Source organism: Cebus imitator, unplaced genomic scaffold (genome assembly GCF_001604975.1).
Source record: "Cebus imitator isolate Cc_AM_T3 unplaced genomic scaffold, Cebus_imitator-1.0 Scaffold179, whole genome shotgun sequence".
Taxonomy (NCBI): domain Eukaryota; kingdom Metazoa; phylum Chordata; class Mammalia; order Primates; family Cebidae; genus Cebus; species Cebus imitator.
The window spans coordinates 3,523,587-3,545,265 of NW_016107494.1; the positions used below are offsets into that span (position 1 = coordinate 3,523,587).

Consider the following 21,679-nt stretch of genomic DNA (forward strand, 5'->3'; position numbering starts at 1 on the left):
CCTTGTTATCCTAACAACTTAGGCTGCTGTAGAATGAGGCTTGAATTCCCCCCACACTCCGAGTACTCTGGTTTCCCCTTGGGACAAGCTGGGGCTGAGCTGCCGGAGAGTTTTGCCTAAGTGTAGTGTATAAAGATAGCCCAGCGGGTTAGGTGGGATCTGGTCCGTGCTATGGCTTCTGGGTAAGCAGACTGGAGGAAAGATGGAGATGTGATGGAAGGGAGAACTCTGCCAGCAGAGGTTCTTAAATATTCACATGGGTTGTGAAGGCATCAGCATTACTGTGGGTCTTGCAAAAGAAGGAGAAAGGCCATTCTGCACCCTCTTCAGCTCTGCTCTCTGAACAGTGGGTTGGAGGACTTCCCCCAAAGCCTTCCTCTCTCCACCATTTTAGTTCTTGTGCCTGAAATGTTACGGATAGTAGCGGCCAGTTATGGATAGCACGGCCTCTGGGTTTGTGTAGACTTGTGTTCAAATCCCAATTCTATAATTTGCTGACAAAGAAATCTTGGGCAAGGAAGTTAAACTCTTAGCTACTGTTTTGCACCTGTACAATGGTGGTAAGTCTCTTTGGCAGGGCTGTGGTGAATTCAGGGTACATAGTAGATGCTCAACAAATCTTTCTTACAAGGAAGAAGGATGATAACAGCTAACATTAAATGAGGACACTGTGCGCCCCACATACTTCACATGGACTATTTCATTTCATTCTCGCAACCACCATATGGAGGTAGGTACCACTGTTAGCTTCATATTGTAAAAACTGGGTGTTAGGAGGTAAAGTCAGGTGTCCACATTCCCGTAGCTCATAGCACGCAGAACCTGGCTCTGTGTCTATCCTGTCTCCAAAGACCAGACTCTTAGCTGTATTTAAAGTGCCTATTAGAGCACCTGATATTCACCAGGCATAATTAGTATGAATTCAACAAATGTACAGAATGGGAAAAAATTTTTGCAGTTTACCCATCTGACAAAGGGCTGATATCCAGAATTTACAAAGAACTAAAACAGATTTACAAGAAAAAAACAAGCCCATTCAAAAGTGGGCAAAGGATATGAACAGACACTTTACAAAAGAAGACATACATGAGGCCAAAAAACATGAAAAAATGCTCATCATCACTGGTCATTAGAGAAATGCAAATCAAAACTACATTGAGATACCATCTCATGCCAGTTAGAATGGCGATCATTAAAAAATCTGGAGACAACAGATGCTGGAGAGGATGTGGAGAAATAGAAACACTTTTACACTGTTGGTGGGAGTGTAAATTAGTTCAACCATTGTGGAAGACAGTGTGGTGATTCCTCAAAGACCTAGAAATAGAAATTCCATTTGACCCAGCAATCCCATTACTGGGTATATATCCAAAGGATTATAAATCGTTCTACTATAAGGACGCATGCACACGAATGTTCATTGCAGCACTGTTTACAATAGCAAAGACCTGGAACCAACCCAAATGCCCATCAATGATAGACTGGACAGGGAAAATGTGGCACATATACACCATGGAATATTATGCAGCCATCAAAAATGATGAGTTTGTGTCCTTTGTAGGGACATGGATGAACCTGGAAACCATCATTCTCAGCAAACTGACACAAGAGCAGAAGATCAAACACCGCATGTTCTCACTCATAGGTGAGTGTTGAACAATAAGAACACATGGACACAGGGAGGGGAGCACTACACACTGGGGTCTGTCGGGAGGAAATAGGGGAGGGTCAGTGCGGGGTGGGGAGTTGGGGAGAGATAACATGGGGAGAAATGCCAGATATAGGTGATGGGGAGGAAGGCAGCAAATCACACTGCCACGTGTGTACCTATGCAACAATCTTGCATGTTCTTCACATGTACCCCAAAACCTAAAATGCAATAAAATAAATTAAAAAACAAAACAAAACAAAACAAAAAAACAAATGTATATATTGAAGGCAACAATGCGCCAGGTATTATTTACTCACAAAAATATCTAAACAGTAACCTGGTCACAGGTGGGAACACTACACCCATGCCTTAGTCAGGTTTGATCAGGGAAGCAGCGTCACCGTGAATGACACGGAGGAAGGGATTGATCACAGAGATTAGCCCTTATCCAGTTGTGGGAACTGGTGAAGAATCTACAGAAGGCTACTACCTCTGCATCTGAGGATGGGTCGGAAGTTGCTGTAGTGCCAAAAGGCAGGAGGAAAGCAGGACGTGATGTGGGAGAGAGTGAGGCTAAAGAGGAACCCACAAGGACAAATATAAAACCCTTGTTTGCTCTCACTGCTTCCGATCTTGACTATAAAACATAAAGCTGGAATGTACTACAGAGCTGGACACGTACTTTGCCCAGGCCTCAGAGTAGCTGAAGGAGGAGGTCTAGCAGGAGGTGGAGGAGCCGTGGGCCCCACCAACAGGGTACACCAGCTGACTGGTGACAATGAGTGCATGCTGCTGCTTCATGTCCACCGTCCAGAGGCTCCACAGATACCTGTTGTGGACAACCTGAATGCAGAACCACATAAGGAAGGCAATTCTGGGAAAGGGGTCCCAGCTTAGTTAAGTTGACCTAATGTAAAGACACCACACTGATGTTCCCATCTCTGGCCTTTGAGAAGGAATGGTTGTGCGTGGCCCTACATGGAGGTAAAGAAGGTAAGCTGTCAGAAGGCACATTTAAGTTGGGCTTTCTGACTCCCCTCTTCTTACTGTGGCTTCCTAATCAATTTTACCTGGTTTGAAATGCCACGCTTATATACAGGTAATCAGGTGGATTAGAAACTGAGGATGAAACATTTTCCCGAAAGGTCACTGTTAAGATTTACCCATCATCTTGGTGCTCCTAGCTCTCTACCATCAACACAGAGTGGCTGACACTTCAACCAGGCAGCTCGGATTGCAATGAGGACATGCAATGCATTTGGGCTAGAAACAGTGGACAGGTAATTTTTGCAGGCGGGTGGCAGCATTTAGTGTGGAGTGGCTGCTGCGGTGGGCAGAGGGAGAGAATAGAAGGGACACCTTGCACACTTGATGGGAGAGTTATTTTGAAGAGATTTATTAGTGGGGTCATCCCTGGCTAGGGAGTTGGGGGAGGGCTCTGTGTCAAGAAGTGTGTGTGCCTAGGGAAGAGGAAGAGCCTGCTTGGCAACCTGGCTTTCCAAGTCTTGGGTCAGATAGGGAAGAAGAAGAAACATTTACATGTAATCCCATCTCCCAAAGAAAGCTACTGTCAACGTTTTTCCCACATACCACAGCTTGAGGATATTGCCAACATTTTGACGTGAACTCTATTTAGTCTTTTCCCTAGTTCAGATATAAACATGATTTTCAAAGGAAAATGAAATCATATTGCCCGTAATATTTTTGTGACTTGTTTTTCTTTTAGTGTAAATCATCTTTTTCCACATTACTAATACTCTTCCGTAATATTGTTCACGTCTATGTAGGATTTCATTGTATAAATGCACTTTAGTTCATCTATATGGCAGTTAAGAGCATAAATTCTGAAAACTTCTAGGGTTCAAATCCCAGGTCTTTCAACATTAACTGGCTGTGAAAACATGAGCAAGTGAGTAAACTTTCCTGTGCTTTGGTTTCCTTACCTGTAAAATGGGGATAAGCAATTCCTTCACAGGGTTGTTTGGAGGAGCAAATGACTTTATATATGTGAGACATTTAGAATAATTTCTCAGTGTTACTATTTAACCAATATTTTTGTTGAATATTTTGTTCATTTCCAGGTTTTAGCTCTTACAAATACACTGTAATTAACAAATTCAGTGGCACTCTTAATTGCTTCCAAAGAAAATATCTGTGGTCACATTTAAAAATCTTTTCCAGAGTGAATCATGCACTCAACACAAATTGAGTGTCCATATGTACAAGGCATTATGTTCTGCTCAAAGAATGAACACAGTTCTCTTCTTGAAGACACCTAAAATGTAGTAATGAAGAGGAGAGAAAAGGCTCATGCAAATATAAGCATAATCCTATGTACAAAGAGGGCACACATGAAGACCTGTGGGAGACTCTTTAGCTGGAGAATCAAATCATTCAATGACAGACTTCCTCCTCTGCTCCCACCACCTCCCAAATCTCCAAATCAGAATTCACAATGGTCTCCCTTTGTCACGCTGAGAATTTGTTACCTCGAAAGAGCACACCCAGGGCTGTGTTCCAAAGTTAAAAGCTGGGATATGGGCGTATACTGCAAGACCAAATATTTAGGAAATACCTTTTTCTGGAAAGGAAAGAACACATTTCACAGCTGAAAAGAGAAGTGAAAAATGAAACTAAAGAAGCATGAAGGTAATATTTACTTGCTGGATTTATACAGTGCCTACCTTGAGAAAAGCTGGGCTATAAATCCTGCACGTGACCCCCTAACACGCATACATTCTGTTCCCAGTGACTTGGCTCTTTGTGAATTATCTGCAGCATATTTTGCAATCATTTCACACTGTTCATCTCTCTGAAGTCCTGCCCACACCAGCTCACCCACAGTTGACCCCTCAGAAGAAGGAATAAGATAATAGAGGAGTCCGAGTTTGGTGTCAGATATGCCTGGGCTAAGTCCAGCCTCCATGGTTTGTCAGTTGGGTGACCCTGGACATTATAATTTAAGTCTCGAAGTCTCAGTTTCCATATCTATAAAATGGGGATAATAATGACAATAACACAGAGCTTATTGGGTTGTGATGAGGATTAAATAAGATAATGCCTGTAAGATGCCTATCACAGTACCTGGCACAGAGCACTCAGTAGTGTTAGCTATTATTACTATTTCTGCACTTGTGTGTAAAGGGGATGCAAAGCAATTTTACTATTCATTTAAACAAATTATCAGCTACAGCAGCCCCTGAAACACAGGCCTATAATGCATCCTAAAGTAAATGGGAAATATTTGAATTTGTGTCATTTCTAATTTTCTCTATTACGTTGAAAATTGAGTACAAACACACCAGAATGTCAAAGAGGCCTGATTTCTCTTGTAACCAACAAAACTGAGATCGCCATTCACATCAGAATGAAAATGACTGATAAAGCTTAGTACCTCTCCCAGGAGCACTTGCATTTTAAACTGGGGCCAAAACCACTGGACAAAGGAAGGAAACGGGAGCGGTAAGGTTTCAGGTATCAACCGAGGGACAGAGGGAGGCATTTTGATAGGGGGAGTTCCAACACTCCTGAAACCATCTCAGGTACTCATTCTTTCACTCAACACATATTATATACTTACTATCTGCCAGACATTGCTCTAGGCACTGGTGAACAAAACAGATGAGACATCTGCCTTCATGGGGGTTATATTTTAGTGGGGGGATACAGACAGTAATATGGTTAATGAATAAGTAAACCATGTAACATGTTAGGCAGGGATTCAATAAAAGAGTAAGGGAAGATTGGGAGTGCCGTGGGAGATCTGTCAGTACTGAATCAGGATGAGATCCAGGTGAGCCTCATTGAGCAGGTGAGATTTGCAGAAAGCCTTGAAGGAGGTGAGGGAGTTTGTGTTCCAGGCAGTGGGAAAAGCTAGAGCAAAGGGCTTAAAATGTGCGTGTGTGTTGGGGGGTTATTCCTGGAGTGTCTGGGGCCCAGCCAGGAAGCTAGTGTATCCGGAGTGAGAGGGACAGCAGTAGGAGATGATATAAGAGAAGTTGTACTTGGCCATTTCTGTAGCTCACCCCAAGGACCATGGCTTTTACTAAGTGAAATGGGTCACCTTGGAGGATTTTGAGCAGAGGAGTGCTGTGCTGTGATGTTTTAGAAGGTTTACTCCGACTGTTGAATTGAATAATTGTATTGTTGTAATGCCAAAGGAGGGGAGAGGGAAGGTAGACCAGGGGGATCAGCCGCGGGAGAAGCCTGGGTGAAGGATGCTGGCTCAGCCCCTGGCGGTGCAGTGGAGGAACTGAGGAGTGGTCAGGTTCTGGATTCACCTGAAGCTAGTGCCAACAGGATGTCCTGATGGACTTGACATGGAATGATGAGATAAAGGAGTCAAGAGTGACTCCAGGATTTTGGTCTGAGCAACTATAAGTACGGGGTTGTCACCGACTGCGATGGGGAAGGCTGTGTGAGGAGCAGGCTTTGAAGAGATCAGGAATCCAGTGTTTGGATATATTAGGCTTGAGATATCTGTTAGATGGAGTCGGCTGTAGTCTGGAATTCAGGAGAGAGGTCTGGGCTGGAGACAGACATTTATATAGACAGCTGCTGAAAGCCACGGGAATGGGTAGGGTCACCCAGGAAATGGGAATGTCTGTGGAGACAAGGAGGTCTCACGGCAGGCAGGTAGGGGTTTTCCCCAAGAGGGTGTTGTAGACCCCCCTGAAAGGGATCGCGAAGCCCCACTGGAGGGGAGCCCGGTCCTGCAGGGGGTGCCATGGAACTTGCTGTGGCTGCAGGGAGTGATGGAGGGAAGTGTTTGCTTCTCCGGGAAGGCAGGAGAGGTGCTGGATAGATTCCTGCTGGAGTTGCAGAAATAATTAAGAGAAGTAGGTAAAGATATCCTAGTAGAACACGTGCTCGGCTGCCTCCAAGGAATTAGCAAACCTGGGTCTGGGAATCTGTTCAGACATCTGGGCACCGCTGCCTCGCCTACCAGGCTCCGCCTCGCTGCCCCTCCCGTTTCCCCTCCCCTCCCCTATCTGTCACATCTACAGCCGCTCTGATTATAATTGATCAAACAGAATCACGGAATCACGGCTCATTTTGCCGTTTTGTTCAGTGGCCCGATCCGAAACGAGACTCTGGTAGTTGGGCAAATTGTATTCCTCCTTCTTGGAATTCCGCTCACAGAGGCCTTCCCGGCGTGGCCAGCCCAGCAGGGACGCGCCGCCGCAGCGTAGGAGAGGAGAACGCGGGCGGGGGGCTGCAAGCCGGCGGGGGGGCGCGAGGGGGTGTGTCTGCGCCGCGGCCACCGCGGCCACCGCTGCGGGCGCCCCAGTCCCCCGCGCGCCCCGGACTCCCTGGGGGCTCCTCACGACGCCCCTCGCCCGCCGGCGGCCGGGGTCCGCTCCCCTTGACGTCATGCGGGCCGAGGGCTCGCTCGGGCGGCGCTGCCGCGGGCGCCGAAAAGGGGCCCAACTTCGGGCTCCAGTCCGCAGCCGTGCGCCCCGCGCTGTGCGCCCGGCTCCCTGCGCGCCGCCGCCGCCACATCTGGAAGCGTTCAGCGCGTCTGCCTCCGGCGCGCCGGGCGGGCGGGCGGGCGGCGCGGGCAGGGGCGGGCGCGGGCGCGGCGGGGCTGGGCTGGGGGGAGTGAGCGCGGCGCTCTCGCGCGCCCGGTGTCTCCCTCTCGCTGCCTCTGCAGAAACAGCTCCTGCCAGAGCGGCGCTCGGCGCGGCGCGGCGGGCCCGGAGCGGCGGCGGCGGCTCTTCCTGCCTCCGCGCCCAGGAGTTGCCGGCTGCCTTTGACAGCAGAGAGCCGGGCAGGGGCCTCGGGAGGACTAGCCGAGAGTGGGCAGAGGCGCCTCGGCCCCTGCCGGCCCAGGCGGGCCCCGCGCGCCCCCCGCCCCTCCTTTCCGCCTCTTCTCGCCCTGCCTCTCCTCACCCTGCCTCTCCCGATTTATTTTTTCAAATGGTGTAGCCGCCAGAGGTGCGGTGCTCAATTCTTGGAAGGGGCCCGGATGTACTGAGGATGCATTACAATTTCACTCGGGGAGGCAGTAGTGGAAAGGAGCAGTTTTTGGGGTTTGATGCCATAATGGGAATCAGGTAATCGTCGGCAGGCAAGAAGAAACACTGCAGACCACGGCTTCCTCGAATCTTGCACGAAAGCCGCCGGCCTTGGAGGAGGGATTAATCCAGACCCGCTGGGGGGTGTTTTCACATTTCTTCCTCTTCGTGGCTGCTCCTCCTTTTAAAACCATTTTTGGTCCATGGTCAATGAGAATACGAGGATGTACATTCCAGAGGAAAACCACCAAGGTAAGTCTGGACCCCGCCGCCTCGCCGGGGCTCCCCGCCTTCTCCACCGGGTTCCTGCTTTCCCCGCGCTCCCCGCGGCCCCGGGGCCGGTCCCTGCGGAGTGGCCCGGGGACGCGTCCGCGAGGGGCGCCTCCGCCTCGCCAGAGCTCCCGGGAGCCCAGCGGGACCGGGGCCCGAACCGCCGAGCGAGACGGAGCGGAAAATTCCCGCCCCTCCCCCTCCGGGCCCCGGCTTCTCCAGAGCATGTGTTTCCTATGAAATTCCAGGCGAGGGGGGAAAAGTTCCCCAAGTGGCTGCCGCCGTCTCGCTTTCTCGCGTTCGGCTAGAGAACCCGACTGCGCGGCCAGCCGTGCGGGAGGCCGGGGGCGCCGGCGCCGGGGAGCCCAGCGGCCCGGGGTCCCTTGCCCGGCTCGGGGCGCGGCTGGGAGCGCGCGCGCGCACCCCGCGTCGGCGGAGTCCCTCGCCCCCGGCCGCCCCCGGGGCGCCCTCGCGCTGCTGGGCGTCCACTCTCGTCTAGGCGCCTCCCGGGCAGCGCGCTCCAGGTGGCGGGTGGGGGCGGCAGTGCAGATGTGAGCCCCAGCGCGCCCCTCTCGCTCCCCCTCCGTCGGTCCCCCTCTTCCTCTCTCCCTCCCTCCTCCGCGGCTCACCTACACCCACCCACCTCTCCACTGCCGTTGACCCCGAGCGCGCCCACGCCGCGTGTGTGCTCATTCGCACCCACATGTGGGCTAGCACCTGAGGATGGAAGCGGCGAGGAGACGGGCGGTGTGTGGGCTTTGCTGTTTCGTGTTTGAAGGAGATCATGAAAGGGTGTGCCTGGCTCACGCGGCTCCATACTATTGCCCAGTGTTTTCCGAGCATCTCCATCCTTGGCCGCAAGTGTCACCAGCTCCCCCTGTGATGGTGAAAGGCAGTCAGGTAACTCCCCACTTCCTGGAAACTTTCTCCCTCACCGCTCTCCCCCCATATTAACAAGTTATTTTCTTTGACGTTGCTCAGCATTTAATGTTTTTTTGCGGGGTGGGGGGTGTCTGGGAACCTCCAGGCATGACATCTTTTTCTTCTCACCACTGCTCTCTCTGTCTCTTTGGGTGTAGTCTCTCCCTCTTCTCTCCCAGTTCCCAGAGCCTCCCTGTTTGCACTCTTCCTCTTCTCTTCCCCTGAAAGCCTGTCTGTCATTGCTGGTCTCTGTTCCTTCCCTGGGTTCTTCCAAGTGATCCTCTGAAGACCAGCCTGGTGGAAGGAGTTGTCTCCAGGTCTCTTTGTCCAGCCTTTTCCCTCTGTTTGCCCCCAGCTCCACCTTTTGTGGACAGGGCCTTCACTCTTCAGAGCCAGAAGCTGCCAGCCAGCCTGCCTGGTCTCCATCTATCCTGAGACTGATTTCCGGGCCAATCTTCTCTGCTTTCCAGCATGGGTGGCCGCATGGGGATTTTGGCCTCCTTTGAAAGAGAGAATCTTGTCAAGGGTCATGGGTTCTAGGGTGGGCCAGGGCTTTGGGGTCACAATGGCAACGTCCATGTTTGGATTTCTCTACTGGTGTCCCCATCCCTCACCTGATCCTCTGTCCCTTCTGTAGCTGATGGGGTAGTGGATGGATTAGGAGGAGGGAGGAAGACACAAAAGAGAGTGGTATTTTTGAAGAGTGGGCATGGATGACTCCCCTCCAGGTTCTGAGACTGCGTGCTTTACTCACCTCCTCAGTCTAAGCAGCATTGAAGAGGAGAGCTCTGTAGTATTGCCCTAAGTGTCACTGTCAATGGCAATGTACTGTGGTCATAATAATGATTATTCATAGGATGATAATCTTAAATAGTTTACAAGGTCTCCTTTTAGCATGGGATGAACCCCTTCTGAGCCCATTTCCTTACTCTGGTTGTTTTTTTTTTTTTTTCTTTTTTGCGCCTTTGCTTCTCATAATGCGCCCCCCTGCTGTGTGCTGGGAGCAGACATTAAAAGTAGGAGTGCCAAGCCCAGAGAGGTTCCTGAGAAAGGTAGAGGGGAAGGGAGCAAGGGAGCCAGTGGCTGGGAGCTCTACCTTTCCAGCAACATGCCAACAAATACTATGGCAACCTGAATTCCAGTTCTCTCCCTTGAAGCTGCAGTGATTATATAATTCACAGGAGCAGTTTTGCCTCCATTTATAGATGCGGTTCCCAGGTGGAAGAGCACTGAGATCCCTGTCCTCCTCTATTCTCCCCCCTCTCTTCTTTAGTTGGTTGGCATTGCCCAGGTTTTTGGGAGAGGAGAGAGGAGGAGGTGGTGGAGGCATGAAGGGCAGACCTAGAAGAGCATGAAAATGGACAAGGAAGAGGTTGCTGTGGCTTGATCACTAAAGGGGGGTGGGTGAGCCATTATAGGGGTTAGAATTTGAGGAGACAGAAGAGGAGTCTAGGATTGCCTCAGAAGATCAGTAATGGTGATGAACCAAAGAGTTGAGAACCAAAAAAGTTGCCAGTGGCTGGAGCTGTGCATTCCTCTCTTCCCGACATGCCCCAAGACACGGAATGCACCAGTCCCTGTTCCCGCACCTTTTCTGTGGAGTGTGTGTGTGTGTGTGTGTGCACGCGTGTGTGTTTTGAGGGTTGAACTGGGGACTGGAAGTCAGTGCCTCGGAACATCCTGGAAGTTCATGGAAGTACCAGCCTCTGACCCTGGATTTCAGGCAGGGGTGGCACTCTCAAGCCTTTCCTCACCTCTGGTGCCCTGTCTGCTTTGCTCCTGTGCCAACCTCCCACTTTTCTGGGCTGATTTTCCATTGCAGGCTCCAGCTAGCAAATGAGTATCTTAATATTCAACCATCGAACAAATAAAACACCAGAATGTCCCTTATCTGCTAGAGACAAGGCAGAGGGGAGAAACATGTGTTCTCGGAGTGCAAGACACACTGTGCTTTTCTTTTAACTACTTAGCGATACAGCAAAATAAGAATCACTGTAATAAGGTAATAATAATAATGATCACAGTTAACTTTCTTTACACATGGTCAGAGAATAATGTTGCTCGCACATCAGCTTAAGCAGGTTAAAGAAAGCCATAGCATTAGCTTTGCTTTTTCTTGATCCTGCATGGAGAAAACTGGAGAAAAGGGGCTTTTGGAGTTCAGCATATCATTCCTACCATTGCTCAGGTACTTTTCAGCGTGTTAGAATGTGACATAATAGAATATATCAAAAAGAGTCAATTTTCATTATTTCCGTAGAATACATGCTAACAGTACTTAAGTGTGTGTGTACACACACATGGAATAAGGAGAAGCTGTTTTAAATAGATTACACAAGAGGCTAATGCCCTTCAGGGACCTGGCATGTTGAGACAAGAGTATTGATAATGCAGTTGCCTAAGACTGTTTGAACATTTCTTCCTCATAGTTAAGGGAGACTTCTTCTGAACAGGTAGATGCTACAGGCACAGTACTTTGCAAATGAAATGATGGGCCATTAGCCCACCAGGACCATTTCTCAGTCTTGGCGATTACAGGACTCTTCAATTATTTCTTCCACTAAAACTGCTTGAGTTGGATTCTTCTGTAAGACCTACCAAAAGGACCCAAGAAGCATGCTGAATAGAGATTTCAAGGCCCTGCTAATCTTTGGATCTCTGCTTCCTAGTACAGGCCGCTGCTCAGTCCAGGGCCTTAATGCAAGGCTGAGCAGATAAATGCCTGTGTGAATGAATGAATGAATGCGACCTGGCCAGACCTGCAGTGGATGTGACTTCTGCCTCTTCCAGTAGGTGGCGCCACAGGGCTTAGGAGTCAGGAAAGGGGCTTGGGGGCCGGCAGATGATGAAAGGTGTAAGCGGAGTTTGGAGCTTGTGACCTGTTGGGGTTGTGCTGCTTTCATCACCCCACACCTGCCCCGGCACAGGTAACCCAAAAGACCAGTGTGTCTCCATGCCACCGCATACACCAGAGGCCCTCGTGGCATCGCTGAGGGATCCAGGTCCCACAGTGACCTCTCCGCCTTGTGGTGATGAAAACCCTTTTGGAGACCACCCTGTCCATTGCAGGCTCTTCTCACAGACCTCTCTTTACCTCCAGCACAGACAGCATCCCGCTGAGCCTGGAGGGAGCCTTTTGGGTGATTCGTTGAACTTGGTATGACCGTATGTTAATTTTCTCCCTGATTTTTCACAGATGGTTTAGTAACCAGAGGGCTCAGTGGTGCCCAAACCCAGCGGAGCATGGGGTGACCTGAAGCGTGGGATCTGGGAACGTGAACCTGTGCTGTCGCAAAGCTTGTCAGCTCAAAGGCAGGAAGACATTTTCCTAACTTTAATAGGGAGAAGAACACAAAAACTACTGGGTGCACTTCACAGCTGATTTCCGTTTATGAGTCTGCCTGGGTCTCCCGCTGGGTAATGGCAGAAAAGCTCAGGAGACCCAGGTTAGGCAGTCACTGAGATTTGTTCTAATTTCCAGTGATGTTTTCCGGGGCCTGGCATTTGCTTTTCTATTGCTTTCTTCACCCGGTTTTCTTAGTTGTGTGGCAAGTTCCATGAGGTCTGAGGAGCCCTTGGCACTGTGTTAAGAAGGGGTGAGTGGCTGGCAGCACTTTCTTCCTTTTACAGTAATTCCTCCCGCCTGGTACAGCAGCTGTTTGTTCTGTAGGAGGTACAGGTCAGCTGGCGTCATCTCACCCCTTCCTTGCCGGGACCCTGAAATAAGTGCTCAGCATTCATATTCAGCAGACAATTTTGTATTCCAGTGTGGACTGCCGAAAGCTGATAGACTGCTTGGGAAACACCTGGAGACTTAACAGGTTTAATTAACAAAGTATTCACACTGATTCAGTCTGTTTCTAGATTCCATCCTCACAGTTGCCTAGGTTAATGCTGGGCACTGTGGAGGAGAATGGAGATTGGTTAAAAAAAAGGCAGGAGGAGTTGTTTTGCAAAATATCAGGTGCTAAATGTTTAGCAACGTAAGTGCTAAACATTCTGATAATGAAATAACACTCTGAGCGAGCCTGTCATTGTTAAAATAATTTAGTAAACACCTGTTTACGTGTACCTCAAGGTTAGATACCCCGTAAAACAAGTAAAAGTGACAGGATCCCTCGGGGAAAATGGAATGGAATGTTTTTCAGTGCCGTTTCCAAGCCGGGCGTGTAGACTTAACTGAACCCGCTGCAGAAAAAGCAAACTGGAAGGCTGAAACAATGAATGCCATCATTTGAACCTGCACCTGGGTGCTCCAGAGGAGCTCTTTTCTGTGTTTTAATTCCCAGATGGGGTGCTCGTTTGCTCAAGACCAGGCTTTCCTCAGCCCATGTAGATGTGTGCCTGGAGCATGTGGGCAGAGCTGCTTGGCTCCTGTAGTTGAGGAACACCTGAGGCAGCTGTTTATCATGGCGAGAAGGGAAGTGGACCCATGCTCTCCTGCCCCCTTTCCCCTGCCGAATTCAGGCAGGACCTGCGGGTCCCTGGAGAACCTTGCTTCGGTGCTAGGTGTGTGTACCGTGTGGGCACAACCCCAGCTGGGAGACCGAGAGCCCAGGATGACGCCACAGAAAAGCGGAGCCGTGAGATGGCTGGAGCTTCCGAGAGCTGAGGTGCAGAATATGAGGGGAAGCCAGAGGAGACCCAACCCACTAGGGTGTCTGGGAGGGCTTGGGGAGCCGCGTCATTGGGGTAGTCAGTTGCTCTTTGTGGAGCTGAACTAAATTTAAGTAGGGATTATAGGGACTGTAGGAGAGAAGTTTGGACCTGGAGCTCAGGAGTCAGACAGAGGTTGAAAATAGACCCTTCCTGCCCAGAAGCCGAGGGAACTAGAGGAAGTGTTCATCTGGCTTAAGCAGAGGGTGAGGAAAGCAGGGGTTAACTGGCAAGAAACCCAAGCTTCTCAGTCCCTCTCCTCCCCAAAACACCACAAAACCGTTCTCTCCATAACGCATTCACTTTAAAATGAGCTTCTTGTGCTCTACTCTGTGTGTATAGGGGGCAGGGGGCTAGGCTTTTGTTCTTTAAAGGGTTTGTCAAACAGAATAAATATAATGTCTCTTTGGGAATTTACTTCCAAAGATCAGGACATTTTATGGGTAAAGGAACCTTAGAGACAAACCTCATTTCCAATTGAGAAAACAGAGGCCCCTAAAGGGTCACTGAGGCAGGGATGTAACTAAATACAAGGTCTTCAGTCTCTTTATCCTCCTGCCTTTGCACAGGAGGATAAAGGCACTTGGTGCTGGCTCCCTGAGAGAGCATTGTTAGTGCTTCTGGCTAAATTTTGCTTGGTAGATCTCTCAACCTCTCTAGTCTTCCTCCTTCTGCCTCTACCTTTGTACCGCCTTAAAATAATTTCTGCGATGTTAGATTTAGGAACAGAGTTGGAAGGGTGGGGTGGGGGAAATCTATCACTGGGAAGATTTAAAAATAATTTCTTAGACTACAAGAAGTTCATAAATGTCCACAAGAAACTCCTGCAAAATTCAGATCACGATTTTGTCTGCAAACAGATCTGCCTCTAAGCCTTTTTTATTTACTCACTTCCTCTCGGCCCCAATCTAGGCTTGTTTCGGCCCCTTTGGGAGAGTGGGATGGGGATGGGAAGCCAGGCTGTGCTGTGGGACTTCCCTGGTGAGCTGCTAGGATTCTTCACGGGCCAGCTGGCATTACCAGTAGCCAGGGTATGGACATGGAGATCAGCTCCAGGGTAGAGACCATGAGACGGGCTACCACAGACTCCACCTGAGCTGGGCGAACAAGGGTGTCTTTCTGCTCCCATGTCAGGGTTGGTCTCCTGGGACCCATGGCCTACTCCCAGGAGACATTCCCAGCAGTGGTGGTATATTGAGCCCATGGAAGAGAATCACTAGGACCTGCCTCTGACATTCTCGTCTTCCTTGAAGTGTTTGTTGGCCGGCTTGTTTGATACTCTTTCAAGTCATCTCTGAGAAACTGGAAAGGCTCTGAGACTGACTCGGTCTAGCTTGAAGACAGAGGCATGTGCCAGGCTCATGCTTAGAGACGTGGCCTTTGAGTTCCCTGGAGGAAGCCACCATTTCAGAACATAGTGTTGTGATAATTTCATGAAATATTCAAGCTGCCAATTTGCCAACAGGGGTTTCTTTTAATACACTCGGCTACACTTGATGTTGCCCGCTTGAACCTAGCTAAAAGGAAAATAAAATAATCTTGTCTCCTCTCCTTTAGAGAACCAAGCCAAAATCTAGACAGTAAATGAATGTTCTTCTCCATATTGCCTGTGGGCAGAAATGTTGACTTCATTACTCAATTAAGCTCTATTTACTTTATAACCATTGTGTCATGTTCAGTCATTTATATTACTTTTTTTTCTTCCAAAATAATCTATGTTGGGCTAAAACCTTTCAAAGACATTAGCAAAAGTAACAAAGTAAACAGCTAAAGAGTGAATAAAGCTGTAGGCTAGAGAAATGACTTGGGTCTTGGGTTACATTCTTTGACTTGATCTCTTTCTCTGAGAGTTCAGAAGGAATCAAGTCCCTTTTTAAAATCTGTAAAATGGAGATAGTAATCCTTAGCCAGTTCACTTCGTAGAGCAGCTGTGAGGATCCAAATGGGAGAATGAGCATATATCACTTTTCAAACATCAGCTATTCTTATCCCCCCCATTAGAGAGCAGAACACCAGAGTTTGGAAAAGCAATGCCATGAAGTAGCATTGACAGCATTTCAAACAACTTTGGAGATATTATTGGAGGGCTGACATTATTCAGTATTTTAAAGGTGAAAATGTAAAACACAGAGAAACGAGAGTCAGAGGTGGTCTGCCTGATACCAGAATAATCCATGAGGAAGTGAGCCACTGGACGAGATGGGCCTGGTGTTTTGCCTTCCACAGAGTCTAGGACCCTGTTGCCAGTAGGCTCCCAGGACAGTGGAGTGATGTGCACTGCTGCTGTTTCCAAGCCGAGGGTGACGATGTGGGGATGCAGGGTTCCCAATGCCCGGCAGCCATCCATCTGCCACGCCGCTGTCCCCTCACTGTCATCACACCTGGCTGCCTGCCTTTGACCTCAAGTCCAAAGCCATGCTGGCTGGAAGCCCTTTGATGGCCTGAATATCTGAAAATAGGGCCATTGAGGGCAGGAAGGACACCACTTGGGCAAACCAATGTCTCCTCACTTTTGAACATGAATTACCCAGACCTAAACACAACTTCCCAGTACAGGAGGACAGGATGGAAAATAAAACTTTGCTTCAAAAGTAAACTTTGGGCTTGGAAAATAAACTTACTTATTTTTCATGGCAAAAGTGCTGCAGGTTTGGCGGTAGAGGGAACAGTTCTGTGCAGCTCCTTAAGACACTGATCAAAATAGGAAAGGGCTTTCACATTATAGTTTAAGTGACAGGATTAGCCTTTAGTTTCCCAAATCAAAAATAATCCTGTCATCAAAATGTATGCTGGGAAACTTTTGCATTTGTTTGCACCTTGCTCTACCCCCAGCTCTGGTCCTGTGATCTGCAGAGCCATATATGTTATCTAAAGAAAAAAGCTATATTGAAGTGTAACATCTACCTTTTTATAATTTTAAAATGGAGCAAGAGAAACCATTTATTGAATGCCTAGCATGTGTTAGGCAATGTTCCTGGTGCTTCATGTGTTTAATATGTTTCATCCTTATAGCAATCCTACCATGTGGCATTTAATTATGTTTTTTAGATAAGAAAACTGAGAACCAAAGATCTTAAGCAATATTAGCCACAGCCACCCAGACAGTGTTGGGGCTGGGAATTAAATTCAGGTCTGTCAGACTTTCAAAACATGTGTTCTTCCTGTTATCTCTCTCCATGGGGAAGAGTAGAAAGAGGAACCCACCACCCATCTATCTTGGGAAAACGACCTTGTCCTCGCCTTCTGGTACCTGGCTTCAGTTTGCTTTGTGGAAGCTCAGAGCTGGAATCCTTGTTCTTACTTGATGGCTGCATGTGCTCTTGGTACTACGCCTCACCTCCTAGCTTTCCCCTTATGCCCAGGGTTTCTCACAGGGCCCTCCTTGCTTCTTCAGATCCTTTCACAGACCTTCACAGACCACCTAGGTCAGTACACCTTGTCTCTCAGGGGACCCCTTTGTGGCATGGCCTTGCTTCACAACCCATTCTTGGAATATTTTCTCAGTCACTCCTTCCTGGAAAATAGACACTCACCATTCTTGAATGAGATTCCCATGATTCCCAGGGACCATCCCTGTAAGCTGAGCTCTCCAGACTTCATGCGTTATTTATTTATTTTGAAATAGCAGCTTTTTTGAGGCATAATTCATGTACCATAAAATTTACTCTTTTAATGTGTACGATTCAGTGGTCTACCTAGTTCCCCAATATTTTCGTCACCCCCAAAATACCCGTTACCTGTTGATAGTCACTTTTCATTCTCCTCTTTCTCTAGCCCTTGGCAATCATGAATTTACTTTTGTCTCTGTGGATTTTCATGCATTATTGATAGCAGTAATTTTTTTTTTTTTGAGTCGGAGTTTCGCTCTGTTGCCAGGCTGGAGTGCAGTGGCGTGATCTTGGCTCACTGCAACTTCTGACTCCTGGTTCAAGTGATTCTCCTGTCGCAGCCTCCCAAGTAGCTGGGATTATAGGCGCCCACCACCATGCCCAGCTAATTTTTGTATCTTTAGTAGAGACAGGGTTTCACCATGTTGGCCAGGATGATCTTGATATTCTAAACTTGTGATCCACCCACCCTGGCCTCCCAAAGTGCTGGGATTACAGACATGAGTCACTGCCCCTGGCCAATAGCAATAATAATTCTACAGTTGGAATTTTCTGTGTAGTCTGACTGTTGGCAATATATCTCACAAATTTCAGACCTAGATAGGTCATGACAATCTACATGATAAATGATGGAGTTAAAAGGAAGCGTGTGAAATTAGTTAGGGAGTTGGATGTCATTTAGAAGTGGGATTGAGCATTTTCTTTCAATTACACAAAAAAGTGGTTTTAGCATTTTTGAAAAGTGTCTTAGCATAATGTCTTCAAGGTTCATCCATGTTGTACCATGTGTCAGGACTTCGTTCCTTTTTATGGCTGAATAGTATTTCAGTGAAAGCACATGCCACATTTTGCTTATCCGTTCTCAGTTGATGGACACTTGGGTTTCCATCTTTTGGCTATTCTGAATGGTGCTGCAATGAACACCAGCATTCAAGTATCTATTTGAGTCAACTTTGAGTTATTTTGGGTTTACCTAGGAATGGAATTGCTGGCCCTGCAATGTGAGCTTTTAGCCATAAGAGTCCATTTCCTTGTGTAGTGCCGCAGGTTTGAATCCTGTGTAGCTGAGAATACAGCATTGGGAAATCCTATTATGTTAGTAGTGAGGGTTTGGTATTTACTCTGGGATCCCAGTTCCTATACCAGAGATTTGACTTTAATTGGTGTTTCACAATCTGACAGCTGCCTTTTGATGAGGAGTGACTGATACTGCCTCTATTCTGAAAATAAATAAATAAAAGAATGTCTCTATATCCAGTTCAGCTTTCACCTCATTGCTGACCTGGCTTTGTAACTCAACAGGAAATTGGTATTTGGCAAGACAAAGCTATTTAGTCTGTCTCTGTCTCTCCCTCTGCCTGTGTGTCTAGTCCAGGAGCACCCATGCCTGTGGCTAGAGATGTGGGTCTGATAAGCCTCAGGACTGTGGGAGAGGGTTGCTCCCCCGATGTGTGGCTGGGCTGAGTCCTCCCTGGACTGTGCAGGGGGAGGATGCTCTGGGCTCTGTGCTGGCCAGGGGCTGCCTTCCCTGCCCCAGGCACGACTGATTAATGAGCTATCTCTGCCTTCATCCTGAGAGCTGCCTTCTGGGGGGAAAAGCAGCTTCCCAGGGCTCTCACCTGCTCCTCGCACATCTAAAGTCTAGGCAAGGGAGGTAAAAATGTGAGAAGAAAGGCAAACAGTCTGAGGAGAAAACTGGGAAAGGAGGAAGGAGAGAAGGAAGTGAGCAGAGGGTAGTAGCCAGGGGAAACAGCAGCATGTGGTAGGCCCTTGGATGTGGATTGATGCCCCAGTTAAATGACTCTGGAAGCCTCTTTCCAATCTTGGGGTGGGTATTTTCTTGGTAATCATTTTACCAGAAAGTAATAATATCATCAGATGCATTTCTATCATAGCATGCTGAACTCTTTTAACCTGAGGAAGAAAAAAACACACACATTGATGCCTTGGCTGAACCCATTAATCAGAGACCTGGGTATGGGCAAAAAAGCTCACAGGCTCATGGAGGTGTGTGGCGCTCAGAAGACTGCACTTTGAAGGCCAGTGCACTTAATTTATTTCAACCTATTAGTAAATTTCTCTCATGTGGGCTCTGCCCTCACACTCCCACACTGGCCCTGGCTTACAGGTGGGTCTGGGCCACTGTCCAGAGCTGGAAAGTTGCATAGAGTTTCTCTAAGGTGGAAGCTTCTGTTGCCATGTCTGGCTGCCTGAGACATCCTGGGGATCTGAGCTTCACATCCAAGTGGATGGCAGTGACTCAGGGCTCATATTTGGTCTGCCGTGAATAGGATCTTGTGCCTCTGTTTTTTAAATTATTTAAAAGGCAAAAATTTTGACCTATGCCCAGCTGTCTGAAAGACCAGAAGATAAGAAGCCTCTTTTAGGATAAATTGACTGAAATATCTCTGAAAATGGAATGTCTCATACCAGTTGTGATGAAAACAATTCTACATAGTTTTTTTTCTCTGGAATAGGAATAGTTAGTCATTAACAAAAAGTTATTGAGCATCTGCTATCTGCAAGGCAGTTTGCTTATAGGATCTCTGGATTAAGGGTACCTTCAAAGTTTCAGCCCTCAACTCTCCCTTCCTTTAAGGAGTATCTATTCTGCTAGGAGGTAAGATACATGCCTAGACACACAGACACCCACAACTGTAATAAAAGGCAGAATATGCTTGATGTTACAAGGGTATAAAGATAAAGGCTCACAGATTTAAAGAAGAAGGGTGATATGAGAAGATGGAAAAATGGAGGAATCGTTGTATGGAGGTTGTGACTCAGCCAGATCTTGAAGGATAGACAAAAATGGGAGGGAGAGGAGAGGGGCACGTTCCCAACAGAAAGGGTGGAATGTCCCGTAATGTGTTGATAGGCATGTGCATCGGATTTCAAAGGAGTAGCGAATTGAGTTTGGCTGGAACAAGGTTTTGCATGGGGGAGAAGTGGGAGAGACGGTTGGAATGGCAGGAAGGGGATAACACATGGAACACTGCGTATTGGGCTGAAGAGTCTGCATGGCATTTGGTAGGCAATGGAGGGACATTTAAAGTGTGTAAGTGGAAAGAGGGTGTACTCAGAGCTGCTCTTCCAGGCAGCAGGCTAGAGGATGAGGTAGGGGAGCCGAGGCTACAGGTAGAGGGGCAGTTCTGAGGCTGCTACCACCGTCCAGGCAAGAGAGGGAAAGAGTGATTTAACCAACAGAAAGAGGACAACGGAGCCCTGTGCTGTGATCTGGATGGGAAGGGGAGAGGTGTATTTGGAGGCAAGTAGAAGATGTCCAGCATGCATGCAGAATTAGACTTCTGTCTAAGAAGGTGCTATCCAAAGCGGTGGAGATGGAGCCATTAGGGAGAGAAGGCAGAGAAAAGGAATGATGGAGAGCTGAATACAGATAGGAAGAGGGTGAAATGGAGGAGACAGTGACAGAGTAGTCAGGGAGGTGGGGGAGAGCCTGACTACTGCAGGGTCCCAGGGATTGAAGCAGGAGATCCTTTCCAGGAGGCTGTCATTGCTGAATGGAGTAGGGGAAGGGAAGATGGGAGGAAGAAGCCCACTGGTTCGGAGTGACTGTTGTCCAGCCCGACTGTGCAATGCTGGGAAGTGGTGGTTGTGAAGTAGGGGCAGCACATGGGGACCACTCTTTCAAGAATTTTAGTTGTGAATGAAAGGAGAGGGGAGGGATTTGTTGGCACGCTAGAGGTTGGAAATGCAGGGAAGGGGAGCAGATTGGGAAGAAGGCAGTAGGCAGTGGCATTGGGGATGGGAGTGGAAGGCTCAACCCGAGTAAAGGAGGCAGCACTCTATCTTCAGAGGCAGACATGTGGCAAGCAGTGGGTGAGGAAATGTAGAGGGTAGAGGAGTATGGGGGGAGCTGGAAAGGGGGAACACTCTTTCCAGCTGCAGGGATGAGGCCGCTGCAGTGCAGCCTGAGCTTGAGGGGACTGGAAGAGGGAACAGTCAGTGGGAAACACTATGAGACACCCCAGAGAAATCCCTAAGGGTGCCAGATCCCAGAAGGCACTGGCCAAGGTCTGGAAGAATGAGTTAGGGGCCATGAGTGATTGGCATTCCTAGAAAAAGCTTCCCCAGAATTGAGTTTGGCAAAGTGAGACAGCTGCTGACTAGGTCTGGGGGCAAAGGCATCTAGCTCTGCAAGGAGGCATGCAAAGCTGGAGCTGGTGTGGGAGCATCGACGTGGCCAGGGGGATGCAGGCGCCAGGATGCATAATTTTAGTGGGAGTCAGGGAGTCTGAATCCTCTAGCCTGCCTCCATCCCATTTGAATTAGTCATCAGAATAGCCAGTGAGCCTCTTGAGCTCTGAGTGGCTGCACAAAGGGCCAGGTGGGCTTTGTTTGGGGGACATAACAGGAAGAAGATATCAAAAGCCTGGATGGTGGAGATGGTGGCAGTTGAAGGATGCAGGCTTAGGGCTGTGGACTAGGATGCGTGTGTGTGTGTGTGTGTGTGTGTGTGTGCATGCGCGTGCGCGCACGAATGTGTGTAAGTGTAGGTACATGAAGACAAACTTTACTGACTTCAGTTTGGCCTCCAC

The 21,679-nt window shown here is 48.4% G+C and overlaps 1 protein-coding gene across 31 annotated transcripts in view; it reads left to right on the forward strand.

The window, feature by feature from the left end:
• CACNA1C (calcium voltage-gated channel subunit alpha1 C) overlaps positions 1-21,679 on the forward strand; it is a 705,432-nt gene that overhangs the window by 74,115 nt on the left and 609,638 nt on the right. For 10 of the 31 annotated variants that reach the window (XM_037744599.1, XM_017545522.2, XM_017545521.2 and 7 more), the window contains exon 1: positions 7,306-7,920. The exons of the other annotated variants lie outside the window; for them this stretch is intronic. In XM_037744599.1, the coding sequence (XP_037600527.1) occupies positions 7,872-7,920 (49 nt within the window). In that variant the 5' untranslated portion in view covers positions 7,306-7,871. Of the gene's footprint in view, positions 1-7,305; positions 7,921-21,679 lie in introns of those variants that run through there. 31 annotated transcript variants of the gene reach the window in all.